This window comes from Adelges cooleyi, unplaced genomic scaffold (assembly GCF_023614345.1).
Source record: "Adelges cooleyi isolate 19-005CV unplaced genomic scaffold, UGA_ACOO_1.1 ACOO_flye_CR_arks_rails_tigmint_CR_PRNA_1, whole genome shotgun sequence".
Taxonomy (NCBI): Eukaryota; Metazoa; Arthropoda; class Insecta; order Hemiptera; family Adelgidae; genus Adelges; species Adelges cooleyi.
The window spans coordinates 3,519,858-3,535,847 of NW_026095751.1; the positions used below are offsets into that span (position 1 = coordinate 3,519,858).

Here is a 15,990-nt window from a genome sequence, read left to right on the forward strand (position 1 = left end):
ATGTATATAATTACATATCATTACAATTTGATTTACATATTTGTAACTTTCATGATGTTTTATAGAACAAGAAATTCGTTTTTCTAAGTCCTTATTATTTCTGAAAAATATAAAAAAAATTTTTTTTTTCTAACATCATACAAATGTACAATGCTTTAGCTGTAAAATGAGTTACATTTCATTGTAATTATAGTATTTTTCCTTTTAGATAGAAGCCATTAACAATAAAACCATATGAAGATAGCAGTTAATTCTTGTAGGGGATATCATAGTTTATTAGCTTAAATTAGCTATTGCTCATTTACACAATGCATGTGGAATTGCATTAAAATGTGGTTCAATATAAGAGTGGAGATGGAGGAAAATATGATGTTCATGTTCAATAAAATCCAAAAACAAACGATGCGGCAAAAAAAGAAACAAATGGTGCGTAGAAAACAAAAACAATTGGTACAGAGGCAGTTGTTGAAGCGGCACGGCACGGTAATCCGATACGGTCGGTGGTGGTGGTGGTCATAGATGGTGATGAGGAGGTGGAGTGGTAGTCGAAATATAACTCAAACATACCGTTTGTGATTACTTAAGACTGTTGTTGTACACAAAAAATATTCATTATACACATTCCTCATAATATAAGTATTAGTCCAAAACGTACAAAAATGTATCATACCTAGATAACCATCCGGATTGTTCAGTTCACAGTGATACACTATACAACTTCAATTATGGTAATTACGCTTAATAAACTATACCTAGTCTATTTATCTTTAGCAATATGTAAAATATTTTATTATATACAGCACATTCAGGTATACAAAAAAAAACTAACAAATGAATAGTTTCCACCTCATATACAAAAAAAAAACTTGATGATATTTTCTAGGGTTTTACTGTACTTAAATAATACTAAATATTAAAATACATTACTTATCTTAAATTTCAGTAACATAACACACAAAAGTTTGAAAATAACCTTTTTATTAAGCAAAAGTTATTTCGTGATGTTATTCTATGCTTAAAAGAACGACACTTTTTGTGTTTTTTCGGATGTAATTTTTTTTTAAATTTTTTTTTAAGTTGGCATTTTGAAATACCCTTTAAGAGATCTTCGTACTTTTATGACATGAAAGTATTGTTCCAGTGTTTAAAAAATATTTAGTTACAGACTCAATAAATCAAAAAAACTTTACACATAAATAAACCCAAACTGGTATTTAGATATAGGAATCCCACTTCTAATTCTTGAGTTAAGTTAACTTAAGTTTCTAGATCCCCGTAATATCTCCCCTGCCTTTTAATATAGGTACCACATATCTCCCTCTACTCTACTGACATTTTCCTTTCTACTAGCATATAATTAAAAATGTATATGCATATTTCCCTAACATTTTCCACCACCAGTGGTCCTATAGCTTTTTTTAATGTGCATTGCTGTCACAGGCCACCACATTTCTAGTCGTTAACTAAACCTATCAGACCTTTGCCCCACGAAACATTTAAATATTATATTTGTATGCTCATCATAAAAGAGAATACAAAAACAATAAAAATGGAAAACATATCATAGTACTCTTAATAACAAAACCTTCATACATCCGCATTGGAGCTACATGAACTTTAATTGGTAACAGTGTCTAATATAAAATATTTTTATGCATTTAATTGTTTGCAGATGAAAACGAAATGTTACTATTTTTTTTTATCACTTACCCTTGTCAGTTTATTGACATTTTCAGCAGGTAATTATTTCTTTTTTACACGTACCTCGTGCCTTTGATTAGATAAATAATAATAAAAAAAAACAACCAAAACAACATATTTTGCAGTTGACTGTTCTGTTCACAATCATCCATATGTGATAGATGTTAGATTTACTAGTTAGTAACAATTTTCTACATACAACATTTATATTTACTGTTACCATACATATTTTTATATATGTGATAATAATTTATTACAGACTATGCCTTCCAACATTGTTCAGGAGGTATGAAATGTATTATATATAAAACTATTTTGTTATGTTCCCCCGAATATTAAGTAAATTATAAATAAAAAATTAAAATTTCTTTAAACTATTTATATTAAGAGCGTAAAAGGTGCTTGTTTATAAATACCTGAAAGTTTATAACACTGAAACAAATAATTTTTATAATTTACATAAAGAAAAATAAGGTTGGAAGGACCAGTCACTTCATTGTATAATATGCAGTGACTATTAAACCTTATAGGGAAATAAGCATTACGAATTATGTCTTTTACTATAGCTCAAACAATTATTTGTTGTTTCCAGAAACTTTGGCCGTTTTAATTGATGTATTTGTTCGTAGACAACAACTGCCGATGAGTAATCACAATTATTATAAAATATAGTGAAAATAAAGATGAAATTGCTTATTTAAGAATAAAATAAATTTAAGTGATTTATGAATCATAAAGAAAATTTTGTTTTTATGTAAATTTTTCTGTGTTATAAATCATAACTTATACTCAACAATCAAAATAGAATCTTTATAATAAACAACACAGATGTCATCTTATTCAACCTAACCTCACCATTGCATTTTATTCTACTCATACATTTACTTGAATTCAGTTATTTTAGTATCATAGTGACCGCTCTATTCAATATACCTAATAAAGCAACATATGGTTTCCACCCCCATCTACTAATGTATAATAGGATAGCAATTAAAATCCCATTTTATTTAATAATCCATATTTTATTTTAATTTCAGGAGAACTATCTTATATGTTTGCTGTACCAGGTAAATATTATTTCCTAAATTTTATAGACGTATTTTCACATTTCATAAGTATAGAATACTTTCTTTTTGATTTCAGACAAAGCAGATACTAATTTACAGCGTAATCACCTTTATATATTTCATATTTATATTAATTATAATACTTTGAATCGTATACATTTTTACCATAAAAAATAATTTATTTATGTTTTTTTTTTTTAAATTAAAGAATCCATTGATCGTGAGGTTGAAATTCGAAATGAGTTATCTAATATATCGAGTAAGTATTCAATATTGTTAATATTAACTAATTACAAATAAAAATGATAAATATTGTATAAGTTCAAAAAAATGAAGAATTGAGTTGTTATGTTTTGCTTCAATTTTGGAATCATTATAGTTTGACTGTCTAAAGTACATTTGTGTATGCGTTAAAGCTTTCGTGGATTGCTATATCATTTTTTTATCGCCCTGAAGATGGACTCTGCAATGAGTCCGAAACGTGGGCCTGTAACTATTAACGTGGATAAATCCTAAAATCACCCAAATAAAATACAATTTATATCTATAATTTAAAAGCGGCTTCTAAATTTAGTTTTTTTTTTTGTTTAGTTAAATCTTCGCAATCTTAATTTTAAAGTGACTATTATAGATAGACTATAAAAACGGGGTTTTATAAACCGTATTAATTTTTTTACAGCTATTCCTGAGCCTGTATTTGACGAAGGTAACTTTTGTAATTAATTTTGTATTAAATATGGCCAAAGTGTAATATTCCCTTTTTTCTTTACTTTCCTATATTTATGAGAAATTTCACAAAAAAATTGCCTTTACATGGGATATAAGGAAAATGTTCCTTCCCATAAAGCAAGAAGGTTTTTAATATTTGTTTTTTGTTTAACCTTGATTGTCAATTATACTTCCCAAACAGAACACGAACTAAATAATCCCAAAACTTAAAAATTTTAAAGGACGTAGAATTATTATTGAAGGAAGATGACCGGCAAGATCTGTACATGTTAAGCGTATAAGCTTGTCAATACAAAATGTTTGGATTTATTTAAATCAACATTAAAACTTTTAAAGATTTATAGTAGAACTTAAGAAGTATTAAGTACCTTTAGGATATCATAGCAGTTTTATTTAAATTAAAATATACAATTTCATTCGTTTTCTTTGATATTTATGCCATAAAATAATAAAACATTGTAAATCTTATACTTACAAACAAAAACTTGACTGATAAATCTTGTATGATCCATAACTTATCACGGCTTAAGGCCATTCGATTCTTATCAACCAAATTTTGATTACTAATGCAAATGTTAACACGGCACAACATTATTGAGTTCCAATACTTATGGTTGAAAAATTGAAAAAAAATACAGTTGTTAGAAATGTATTTACATCCCAAGTATCTACTTTATTTTTAACTTATATTTTTTTATTTTGTTAACAATACGGTTATTTATTAGTTGCAGATATTTCTTTATTATCAGGTCTTGGAGCTGAAAGAAGAGTTCTGGATAGATATGCTATGCGGGTTGCAATAAGAAAACTATTAAGTAAATATTTATATTACATAAAGTGTAATTTATAAAAACTTTTATTTTAACATTAATTATAATATTGCAATTTTTTTTTAAATAAAGTTTTAACTTTCTAAGAAATATGATATGTAATGTAATAAAAACAAAATTTTTTTAAAAAATAATTATTGAATTTTTTTTTTATATTTTAAAGAAAAAAAAACTATGGATGAACAATTGTGTCGCTCGTTAGGATTACTCAGAAGTGTACTAGACCCAGAATCATATATAACTTCTTTTCGTATCCAGTGCGAGACATGTATCATAATTTCAAGTGCAAGCAACCCTCCAAACAGTAGCAAATTCAAATATATTGATGGCGTGCTTTGTCAAGTTCAGATCGGTGTTACCAATCGAACAGAACTATTTTCTTATGATCAGTTGCGGTGATACAGACCAGTAAAATGTACGATTTATATATTGCTTATGATCATATACAAAACGATATCGTATATTTGAATACTTTTTAGTATCATATTATAATACTTCAAATAATGTTTTAATACCGCACTTACATACAATATATAAAAAAAATATAAAATGCACTTCATAATAAATAGTTTGGCTTACAATTTGAAATAAATGTGATTTTTAAAAATTATTTTAGTTGACTACCTATCATCTTTTCCGATTTGTGTTTTTTTTACATTATTTATTTAGTTATATAGTGTAGTAGATTATATAGAGTTTAGTACAAACATCTCTTTTTAATAATAATTGTTTTTAAATAATCTTTAAATCTAATAGGTAAAAATGTTCAGTAGAGGCATACATTAGAATTGTTTATGTATTTTTATTACAGCATTACATAAATGTTTTTTTAATAACAATACAAGTACTTCTATTATGGGAGATTACTATATAGAATTTGTTGTTAAACAGTTGTTTAATTTAAACAACATACTAGTCAAATAAAATATTATTTGGTTGAAAAATATATTATAGATTTTATTCTGTTGTTTGGGAAAAATAAGTTTTTTGTTTGAACCTATATTATATTGACATATAAGATAATAAGAGAATCTGAATGTATGAACACAATAATTTGGGGCTGTAATTCGGATTAAAATACATTATTTTTTAAGATTCGAATAGTTGTATAATAATATACATTTCGAATTAGTTTGTAATTCTTACTTTTAAAAATCAGTATTTGTTGATGCATTAGTTCTTTTTTTTGAATTTGTATTTATTGAAAAGTTAATAACTAAAATAAAATTTATCAATATGACATTTTTTCAACTTTCGGGAAAACACTATAATAGTTGTATGGAATAGTTAAAATATACAATTATTATTGGTTTATAATTGATACAACAATTTTATATATTAGCGTCATCCATGGCTGGATATATAAAGCAATCAGCATATATGATTAGGGGTACCGGGTGGTTACAGATTTTCAAGCAATATCATTATGTGCCCTTAATTAATTATTATTTTTTCAATATTTCTAAAAAAAAGTATTCGTTGGGTTCGTAATTTTTAATATGTATTAAATACAAATTTTAAAATTAATTTTTTACATTCGCCGAAACATTAATTAGAGCATTTGTTTAATTATTGAAGACAAATTTTTTAGAATTGTTTAAAGATTTTTTTTTTTATTAGAAAAAAACGTCTGTACAAAATAAACAAATAAGTTTTTTTTTTTGACATTTTATATTACATACCGTTAGTAACGTTAAAGGAAGTCACCCAGTGGTAAAACCTCAATTATTAGTCTTATTAGAGTTGTATTTTAGTTATGATTTTATTGTTGTCGTTATTTTGTTATGCCAAAAAGTTTTAAATATAGTTTAGAGTTCGTCTTTGAGTTGGTGTAAGCCGTTAGTATTCCAAAGAAGTACTCTGAGAGGATTGTTATTAAGACTGGAATCATTAGTTATTTTTTTAAATGATTTTATTTATTACTGTTGTTAACAAAGATATATATTAACATATGCAACTAACATAGATAATAATTATTCTATTTAAAATTTCTGTTTTGTAAAAACTATTTGTATTTTAAATGAACGTTTGATTTTACTTGCATGGTAATACTACATTTCTACAAACACAAATTGTATGTGAAAACCTATAATTAATTGTTTTTTCGCTTATTTATGTTTTGTTATCGTTAGCACATCTTTTATCGTTGTGTTCATATTTTCTGATATCTTAATGAATTATTCTAATTTGTCTTCGTTCTTTAATATATAGCTGTTAAGAAAATAGGTATGTTATAAAATGTTCATATACTATATATAATGGTATTATATTGAAGGTTAATAAAGAAAAATAGTTATTCTCTATAATTGTTGAAACATAGGGGTTTTACGTGCAAGAAAATAGTTCAAACATCTGAATAGGTACCTACACAAGCAACAAAATACAATACGCTAAAAAATACTCATTGTTTTTGACAATAACAAGTTCTTAAAAACAAATAATAACATATAAGAAACTACTGAATATTTAACTCAAAAACAATAACTTAGCGCGAGTAGCTAATACTATGAAGATACCAAAATGTGTTATAATGATTCACGCCTAAAAAAGCCAGTAGAGTAAAATTGGGGCATAGGGGGGATGGAGAGTATTTTTGAACAATACAAACATTTTTACAAATTTTAAGGTGCTGCCTATAAAATCATTATATGTACTGTGTTGTGGGAAAACTTTTATACATATGTGTGTAATTATTGCCAAAAACATTATGCATTGTTTTACACAGTATTATGTATGCTGTTTATTCACTATAAAAACACATCTTCAATTATTCCTACTATACACCATGAATAATACTAAATGTCGATTTCTAATACAATTAGCTTATGAGCTATGTGTCTGCGTATATCATAGTAACAGCTCGAGCTTTAATAACGTTTTCTATTAAACTTGTTTAAACAGACTCGAAAAAACAAAAACACGCCAATGCTAAACTATATGCCGTATTAGGGTATTTGTATATTTTGTACTTCAATAACTTTTTTAATACTATTGTCATATCCAATTTTGATTACATTGAACATAGATTCAATTCAACGGCGATTTTTAATATTTATCGATTATGAAATGGGATCTCGGGGAAGTAGTAGTTCATCTTAGGCGTCTAGTAATAATATTTTTTAAATTTAATGGTTTCCTTTTTTTTTTTTTGGATTATGTGTCTAAATAAAAAAACTGATTGTTCTGAACTTCTATACTTGATATGCTCTTAATATTAACTTTGTTAACTCATTTAAATGAGTATGAAACACAACAAGTGCCTAATACAAGATTAATTAGACAATATGTGGACACCGTTGCAAGTAATGGTAATAATGTTGTAATATGGTTTATATAGAAACGGAACAGCAAGTTTGTGTTCAATTTTTAAAGACGCTCATGAACTATAAAAGATAAGTCTTTGATTGTTTATTTAGTAATGATGATAGGTATACAAGTCTTTAGGTTATATAAGTTTAACCGATTCGTCTCTCTATTTCAACCTCAATGGATATTATCAGAATTGTCGGGGTCTTCGGACTAAACTTATAACTTTTAATTGTAATACCTCTTGTTTTAATTATGTATTTATTCCTCTCGCGGAAACTTGGCTCTTTAGTAATTTTAACTATTTTGAGCTTAGTCTCTTAAATTACCATACATTCAGATATGACAGATCTCCTCTCACTAGCTCTTGCACTCGCGGTGGTGGCGTGCTAATCACTGTGCGCAAAGACTTTGCTTCTTTTCCCCTTATCATTCCTAATAATAATGTTGAGCACCTATTTGTTCGCTTCTCTCTTAATTCCTTACGTTTTATCATATGTAGTGTATACATACCACCCTCTTCATCCATTGATCTTTATGTTGCTCACCTAAACACAGTCGACTTCATCGTTCAAAAATACCCAAACCATAACCTTATATTCACTGGTGATTATAATTTACCATTTATTTCATAGTCTTATGATACATATGGCCTGTGTTTCCTCTCCCAGTCAATTTCTGAATATACCTCCATTCCTGAAAGACTCACTCTCCACGGTCTTTATCAACACAACTACGTACTAAACCCTCACCTTTCTCTTCTTGATCTCGTATTTTCTAATCTTAACCTATAGTAATTATGCATTAAACGCAAATTGCAATGCAGTTACAATATGTCGTGAGAGGTATAATATCAAATAAAATCATTCTTAACAGTTCAACGATGGTCAAATACGAGTATACAAAATAGTTATTCGCAATAACTTATGTAAATATACAGTGCTACAGTACAAAAATTCGGTCAAACACAGCCAACCAAACTGAATTTGTTTAAAAAACAAATTTTTTTTCACACTTGTACAAACCAACATAATATACTTACTTGTTTGTAGAGTGACATTACGCAGAATAACATAAAAATAAACCTCATTGATTTTAAAAATTGTTACAAACTATAAAAAAATGTTCGATATTCGAATTCTTATAATTATGATCAACTATGAAAAATAATTCAAAATATTTATTAGCTATGTGTTCCTACTTTTAATAGAAAAATAAATAGTTATCACAGGGTAGTCGTAGGTTTTTTTTAACTGCCATTTATTTCTATAAGTAACTAGCTAAAAACGTTTAATGGTTAATTAAAGAGATATAACAGGATCCGTCCGCTCATCAGTTAAGAAGTCTACATAATAAAAATACATACTGTTATAATAACTTGATATTTATTGTTTTTTAAGTTTCAATCAGCACCACATCTAGAAGACTCCCAACATTAAGTATTTGTCGTTAAGTAATTATTCAAATTTGAAACCCTATCTATAAAAATCCAGTGCAGTGGGGTCGGGGCATAGTGGGGACGGAGCATGGATAGGTCAAGGCATATTGGGGATGGGAAGGTCACAGGTTTAGAGGAATTATTTAAACTGAAAGCGAATCAGTATTTTCAATTCAGTCCAAACCACAGTATAAACCAGCACAGTAAGAAATAATTAAAGTTGACCTGTGACCTCTCCGTTTTCTCTATGTTTTGATTATATTATGCCTCGGCCCTACTGTACTATTCCTTTTGGATAAAATCACTTTTAAATAAACGATTTGATGCTAATATGTTTTTTACAATCACATACATATGTAATATTGATATAATAATATATATTATATGCATTGATAACACACATAAATCGCGACAGAATGGCGGACCGTCGGCTTCAATTCTTATCGCTAGTTAGCAATCTAGTTTACTACATACATATCTGTGGCCACAATATGGACGCACGCGGCCGTGCAGCCCGGAACTGATAAAGATTACTCACAAGGGAAGAAACTTATCACACGAAATCGCGGCAGTGGCCAGCCAACACTATAATGTTACTGAAATTTTAGCCAGTAAAAGTTCTAACTTTATCTATCTACTTGGTCCAGTATTAAAAAATTTACAGTGTATACAGAAAAAAAAAAGCCCACATCATTGCAAAACCAATAGGATCTCTTCTCTGCATCGACGCTAAGATCGATGACGAATAAAAATCGAATTTAAGTAATTAACAACAACATTTGTAACGAGAATTAAAATTTATATTTCAAATGTTTCGTGATGATGTTACAAAAAATTTTTAAATATTAAAGGCATTTCTTTAATTTAATTTTAACCCTTTCTGGTTCTCCTATATATACATATATCGCATGATACTCGTTTTAATACATCATCTACTATAACTTTTTAGTTTTGAATATCACTATATTTAACGTGAGGAGTTTTCTTCTACTGTTGGTGGTTCTTCAAGAATAAGATACTCATTTTCTATTTAATATTTTACAATTAAGTAATTTTTCCTATTTTCGGAGAAGTATTATGTCATTTTACAACATAAGACAATACATTGCCATTTTTATAATTTAATTTTTTCCAAAAGAATAACAACTTTAGAAACTGTGAGAACTTATATATTTATTGAAAACTTATTAACTAGCTAAAATTAGCTATTGCTCATTTTCACACTGTATGTGAAATTACATTAAATGTTGGTTAAATATAAGAGTGGAGTTGGAGCAAAACATAATGTTAAAAAAAATCAAAAAAACAAACGGTGCTGCAAAAAGAAGAAGAAACAAACGGGTTCGTAATAAAAAACAATCGGTACGGAGGCAGTTGTTGAAGCAGCACGGCACGGTAATCTGATACGGTCGGTGGTGATGAGGAGGTGGGGTGGTAGTCGAAATAAAACTGGAACATACCATTTGTGATTACTTAGACTGTTGTTGTGCACAAAATATATTCATTATACACATTCGTGATAATATAAGTAAAGGTGTAATATTAGTCCAACACGTACAAAAATCATACCTAGTTAACTATCTGGATTGTTCAGTTCTCAGTGATTCGTTCAAAGCTCGTAGGTACTCGTGATTTTTAATTTTTGTGAAAAATATGTGTATTCGATTTAACTATTAAATGTAGAATAATGTTATAAAACTGGTCAATAACTAGTTTTCGAATAAATATACATTATATTTACTTTTACACATTAAATGTATAAGTTATCATGTTATTTGATTTTTGAGGGTTTCTCAATGAAAAAATTGTTATTGTTTTATATTATTATACATTTAATAGGCAAATAATAAAAGTTTGCATTAATATTATTAAATTAGGTTTAGTCTTAATAAATTAATTATTAAAAGTTTTTTTTTTTTAAATACTTGTCATTTCTTGAAAATGCTAACACAATAGAGTTTGAAACTTAATAGCTTTATATGCGTAGCTAGGACTTATAAATCAAAAATAGTTAATGAAGCATATAAAAAACAACTTCATATATTTTAGTAAAGCGCGTATGTCTTTGTAACTAAGCAAGTTAGCTAAAATGAAAAAAAATGTTTTAATAATTCATAACAACATATTTGGCACATTAAACTAAAGAAAAAAAAACAGAATTGTTTACAACACCTGTAGCGATTTAAAGAAGTAAACCATTTAAAATTTTATGATGCGAACATACATTTTAGCAAAGACGGCAAACACAATAAAGAAAATAAAATTTAATAAAAAATTCACTACAAAACTATGATAATTTGTAATCATGTACAATTCTTTTTCCATGTTGAAAAATTTATTTAGATAGGTATTATTGTTTCGGTCAATACGCAGTTTCATCGAAAATTCGCAAGAATATCAATCACTGAAGGAACATTATACAACTTTAATCATGGTAATTACACTCAATAAACTATACCTAGTCAAATTATCTTTAGTATTATGTAGAATATTTTATGATGTACAGCACTTTCAGATATACAATAAAAAACAAACAAATGAAAAAACTTCCACCTCATATACAAAAAAAAAATTGATGATATTTTCTAGGGTTTTACTGTACTTAAATGGTACTTAATTTTAAAATATATGTGGAAACACATCAAAGTACTCTTATTAACAAATTCTTTATAATTCCGCATTGGAGCTACATAAATTTTAATTGGCAACAGTGTTTTATATAAAATATTTTTATGCTTTTAATTGTTTGCAGATAAAAACGAAATGTTACTATTTTTTTTTAACACTTACCCTTGTCAGTATTTTGCAAATTTCTGCAGGTAATTATTTCTATTTTTTACGTGCCTCCTGGTACCTTTAATTAGATAAATAATTATAAAAAAAACAACTAAAACAAATTTTTTTACAGTTGACTGTACTGTTTACGCTGATTCCTTTACGTATGAAGTTAGATTTACTAGTTAGTAACAATTTCTACATACAACATTTATATTTAGTGTTAAAATACATATTTTTATATATGTGTTAATAATGTATTACAGACTATATCTTCCTACTATGTCCAAGAGGTATGATATGTATATTATATATAAAACTATTTTGTTATGTTCCCCCGAATATTAAGTAAATTATAAATAAAAAATTATAATTTCTTTAAACTATTCATATTAAGAGCGTAAAAGGTGCTTGTTTATAAATACCTGAAAGTTTATAACACTGAAACAAATAATTTTCATAATTTACATATAGAAAAATAAGGTTGGAAGGACGAGTCACTTCATTGTATAATATGCGGTGACTATATAACCTTATAGGGATATAAGCATCTTAAAATTATTAAGAAATATGTCTTTTACTATAGCTCAAAAAATTATTTGTTTGTTCCAGAAACTAGGGCTAATTTAATTGAAGAATTTGTTCGTGGAGAACAAACGATTGGTAATCTCTGTAATTATAAAATAAAGAGAAAATAAAGATGAACTTGCTAATTTTAGGAATAAAACATTTAAAAGTGATTTAAGAATTACAAAAAAAATGTTGTTTTTAAGTAAATTTTTCTGTGTTATAAATCATAACTTATACTTAACAATCAAAATAGAATCTTTAAAATAAACAACACAGATGTCATCTTATTCAACCTAACCTCACCATTACATTTTGTTCTACTCGGTACATTTACTTGAATTCAGTTATTTTAGTATCATAGTGTCCACTCAATTCAATATACCTAATAAAGCAACGTGTATTTTCCACCTCCATCTTTTAATGTATAATAGGATAGCAATTAAAATCCTATTTTATTTAATAATCCATATTATACTTTACTTCAGGAGAATTATCCTATATGTTTGCTGTACCAGGTAATATTATTTCCTAAATTTTATAGACGTATTTTCTCATTCCATAAGTGTATAATACTTTCTTTTTTGATTTCAGACAAAGCAGCCCGTCGATTACAGCGTAATCACCTTTATATATTTCATATTTATAATAATTATAATACTTTGAGTCATATAATTATATACCGTAAATAATTATGTATTTATATAATATTTTATTTTAAATTTAAGAATCCTTCGATCGAGAGTTTGAAATTCGAAACCAGTTATCGACTCACATGAGTAAATATTCAATACTGTTAATATTAACAAGTTACAAATAAAAATGATAAATATTGTATAAGTTGAAATAGTAATGAAGAATTTATTTTTTGCTTCAAGTTTGGAATCATTTCATTTTGAATGTCAAAAATACAGTTATGAATGCGTTAAAGCTTTTGTGGATTAATATATCCTTTTTTTATCGCCCTGAAGGTAGACTCTGCAATGAAACCTAAACGTCGGCCTGTAACTATTGACGTAGATATATCCGAAAGTCTTCCAAATAAAATTCAATTATATCTATAATTTAAAAGCGGCTTCTAAATTTAGTTTTTAGTTGTTTAGTTAAATCTTCGCAATCTCAATTTTAAAGTGACTGTTATAGATAAAATATAAAAACGGGGTTTTATAAACCGTATTGTTTTTCTAACAGCTATTCCTGAGCCACCTATATTTAACGAAGGTAACTATTATAATTAATTTTGTATTTGTTTAATAAGGCAAAGTGTAATATTCCCTTTTTTCTTTACTTTCCTATATTTATGAGAACATTCACAAAAAAATTGCCTTTACATGGGATATGAGGAAAATGTTCCTTCCCATATAGAAAAAAGGTTTTTACATTGGTTTTTGGTTTTTCCATGATCGTCAATTATACTTCCCAAACAGAACTTAAAAATTTTAAAGGACGTAGAATTATTATTGAAGGAAGATGACCGGCAAGATCTGTACATGTTAAGTGTATAAGTTTGTCAATCAAAATGTTTGGATTTATTTAAATTAACATTAAAACTTTAATTAATTTACAGTAAAACTTAAGAAGCATTGAGTATCTTAAGATATAAGAAATTATAGCTTTTTTTTTTTAAATTAAAATGTACAATTTCATTAGTTTTCTTTGATATTTATGTCATTAAATAATAAACATTGTAAATCTTATACTTACAAACAAAAACTTGACTGATAAATCTTGTATAATCCATAACTTGTCACGGCTTAAGGCCATTCGATTCTTATCAACCAAATTTTGATTACTAATGCAAATGTTAACACGGTACAAGATTATTGAGTCGCAATACTTACCGTTAAAAAATTGAAAAAATACAGTTCTTAGAAATGTATTTACATCCCAAGTATCTAATTTATTTTTAATTTATATTTTCTTCTCTGTTAACAATACGGTTATTTATTAGTTCCAGATATGACTTTATTGCCAGGTCTTGGAGCTCAAAGGAGAAACATAGTTAATATTGCTATGCAGACTGTAATACCTATAATGATAGAAAATCTATCAAGTAAATATTTTTATTACATAACGTGTAGATTATAAAAACTTTTATTTTATCATTATTTATAAAATTGCAATTTTATTAAATTTTTTTAAGATAGAATTATGGATGACAATTTGTGTCGCTCATTAGGATTACTCAGAAGTGTACTAGACCCTGGATCATTTATAACTTCTTATAATATTGAACGCGAGACATGTATCGTAACTTCAACAATAGGCCAAACTGAAAAAAGCAGCAAATATAAAAATATTGGTGGCGTAATTCGTCAAATTCAGATCAACGATACCCATCGAACAGAACCACTTTCTTATGTGACGGCGTGGTGATATAGACCAGTTATATCATATACAAAATGATATCGTACATTTTAATACTTTTTAGGATCATATCATACTTCAAATAATGTTTTAATGCCGCACTTACAATACATAAAAAAAATATATAATGCACTTCATAATAAATAGTTTTGCCTACAATTTGAAACAAATAAATTTTTTTAAAATTATTTTAGCTGACTACCTATCATCTTTTCCAAGATGTTGTTTCTTTAACATTATTTATTTAGTTCTATAGTGTAGAAGTTTATATAGAGTTTAGTACAAACATCTCGTTTAAATAATAATTGTTATTAAATAATCTTTAAATCAAATATGTAAAAATATTCAGTAGAGGCATACATTAGAATTGTGTATGTATTTTTATAACAGCATTACATAAATTTATTTTTTTTATCACAATACAAGTACTCCTATTATGGAAGAGAATGTTATGTGTGAATCACATAGTTTCCAAAATGTTATGATTTTAAAACACGGCTAAAAAATTGGTGTAAAATTGCTTGTATTCCCTAGTCGATATTTTTTTGCGATATTTATTTTTATTAGCAATTTAGTTTTCAGTGAAAAATTATGTCAGTAACTATAGTTGTCTTCTTACCATAATAAAATATCACACTTAGGTTACAAAGTTGCCATAATAAAAACACTACAAAATTATTTATGCTTTGTTTAACACAATTATCAAATTTTAAACAACACATATTCTAATATTTTATATATAAAAAAAAATTATAGCCTATAAAAATACACTTTTAAGTCATACAATTCAAGTACGTCGTAAGTGAAAAGCTTTAACACAAATAGCCCCCCTCCCCAAGCATCCACCATTGTCTCTATTCGTTTATAGAATAGTTCTACTTGATGTAAGTAAAAAAGGGCTTTTAGTACAGTATCTCCCCTGGTATCTGCCCTGAACGCAAGGCCCTTATTTCTTATCATATTCATATTGTAATTTAACTTGCATATCTATTTTCAGTTCAAATATCTGTGTTGTACAAAAACCAACGATATGTTTTCTCAAAATACAGTATTTTTCACAATGACTGTTGAGATGTAAACAAATGACTAAAAACTGTTGGCATACATTTTAAGCGCCGGCTTCTTTTTTTAAATAAACGTAAATATTAAATGTATTGTGTACATATTTTTTTTTATGACGTATCATATAGTGTGCTATAATGTGCAGTTA

The 15,990-nt window shown here is 27.0% G+C and overlaps 2 protein-coding genes across 5 annotated transcripts; both read left to right on the forward strand.

Moving 5' to 3' along the window:
• Positions 1 to 624: 624 nt before the first annotated feature.
• On the forward strand, positions 625 to 4,896 carry LOC126843036 (uncharacterized). Its single transcript, XM_050580373.1, has 11 exons — positions 625 to 728; positions 1,673 to 1,739; positions 1,827 to 1,877; positions 1,961 to 1,987; positions 2,294 to 2,347; positions 2,739 to 2,768; positions 2,845 to 2,868; positions 2,977 to 3,027; positions 3,448 to 3,474; positions 4,223 to 4,312; positions 4,491 to 4,896. Exons 1-11 carry the CDS (start codon positions 726 to 728, stop codon positions 4,724 to 4,726), a joined length of 660 nt encoding a protein of 219 aa, XP_050436330.1. The 5' UTR covers positions 625 to 725; the 3' UTR covers positions 4,727 to 4,896.
• Positions 4,897 to 10,565: 5,669 nt separating this feature from the next.
• On the forward strand, positions 10,566 to 14,928 carry LOC126842720 (uncharacterized). Of its 4 annotated transcripts, none has more exons than XM_050579877.1 (12): positions 10,566 to 10,693; positions 11,415 to 11,505; positions 11,824 to 11,890; positions 11,980 to 12,030; positions 12,113 to 12,139; positions 12,459 to 12,509; positions 12,902 to 12,931; positions 13,008 to 13,031; positions 13,142 to 13,192; positions 13,605 to 13,634; positions 14,365 to 14,466; positions 14,557 to 14,928. In XM_050579877.1, exons 2-12 carry the CDS (start codon positions 11,503 to 11,505, stop codon positions 14,787 to 14,789), a joined length of 669 nt encoding a protein of 222 aa, XP_050435834.1. In that variant the 5' UTR covers positions 10,566 to 10,693; positions 11,415 to 11,502; the 3' UTR covers positions 14,790 to 14,928. The 4 variants fall into 4 exon arrangements, with proteins under 4 accessions (XP_050435834.1, XP_050435919.1, XP_050436003.1 ...); XM_050579962.1 differs by having other exon boundaries at positions 10,566 to 10,689; XM_050580046.1 differs by having other exon boundaries at positions 10,566 to 10,689; positions 11,419 to 11,505.
• The last annotated feature ends 1,062 nt before the right edge of the window (positions 14,929 to 15,990 follow it).

Coding starts and splice junctions, on each gene's coding strand:
- LOC126843036 (XM_050580373.1), top strand. Junction 3,028..3,447: donor TGAGTTATCTAATATATCGA/GTAAGTATTCAA, acceptor ATTTTTTTACAG/CTATTCCTGAGCCTGTATTT. Junction 3,475..4,222: donor TGAGCCTGTATTTGACGAAG/GTAACTTTTGTA, acceptor GTTATTTATTAG/TTGCAGATATTTCTTTATTA.
- LOC126842720 (XM_050579877.1), top strand. Junction 12,932..13,007: donor CTATATGTTTGCTGTACCAG/GTAATATTATTT, acceptor TTTTGATTTCAG/ACAAAGCAGCCCGTCGATTA. Junction 13,193..13,604: donor CCAGTTATCGACTCACATGA/GTAAATATTCAA, acceptor TTTTTCTAACAG/CTATTCCTGAGCCACCTATA.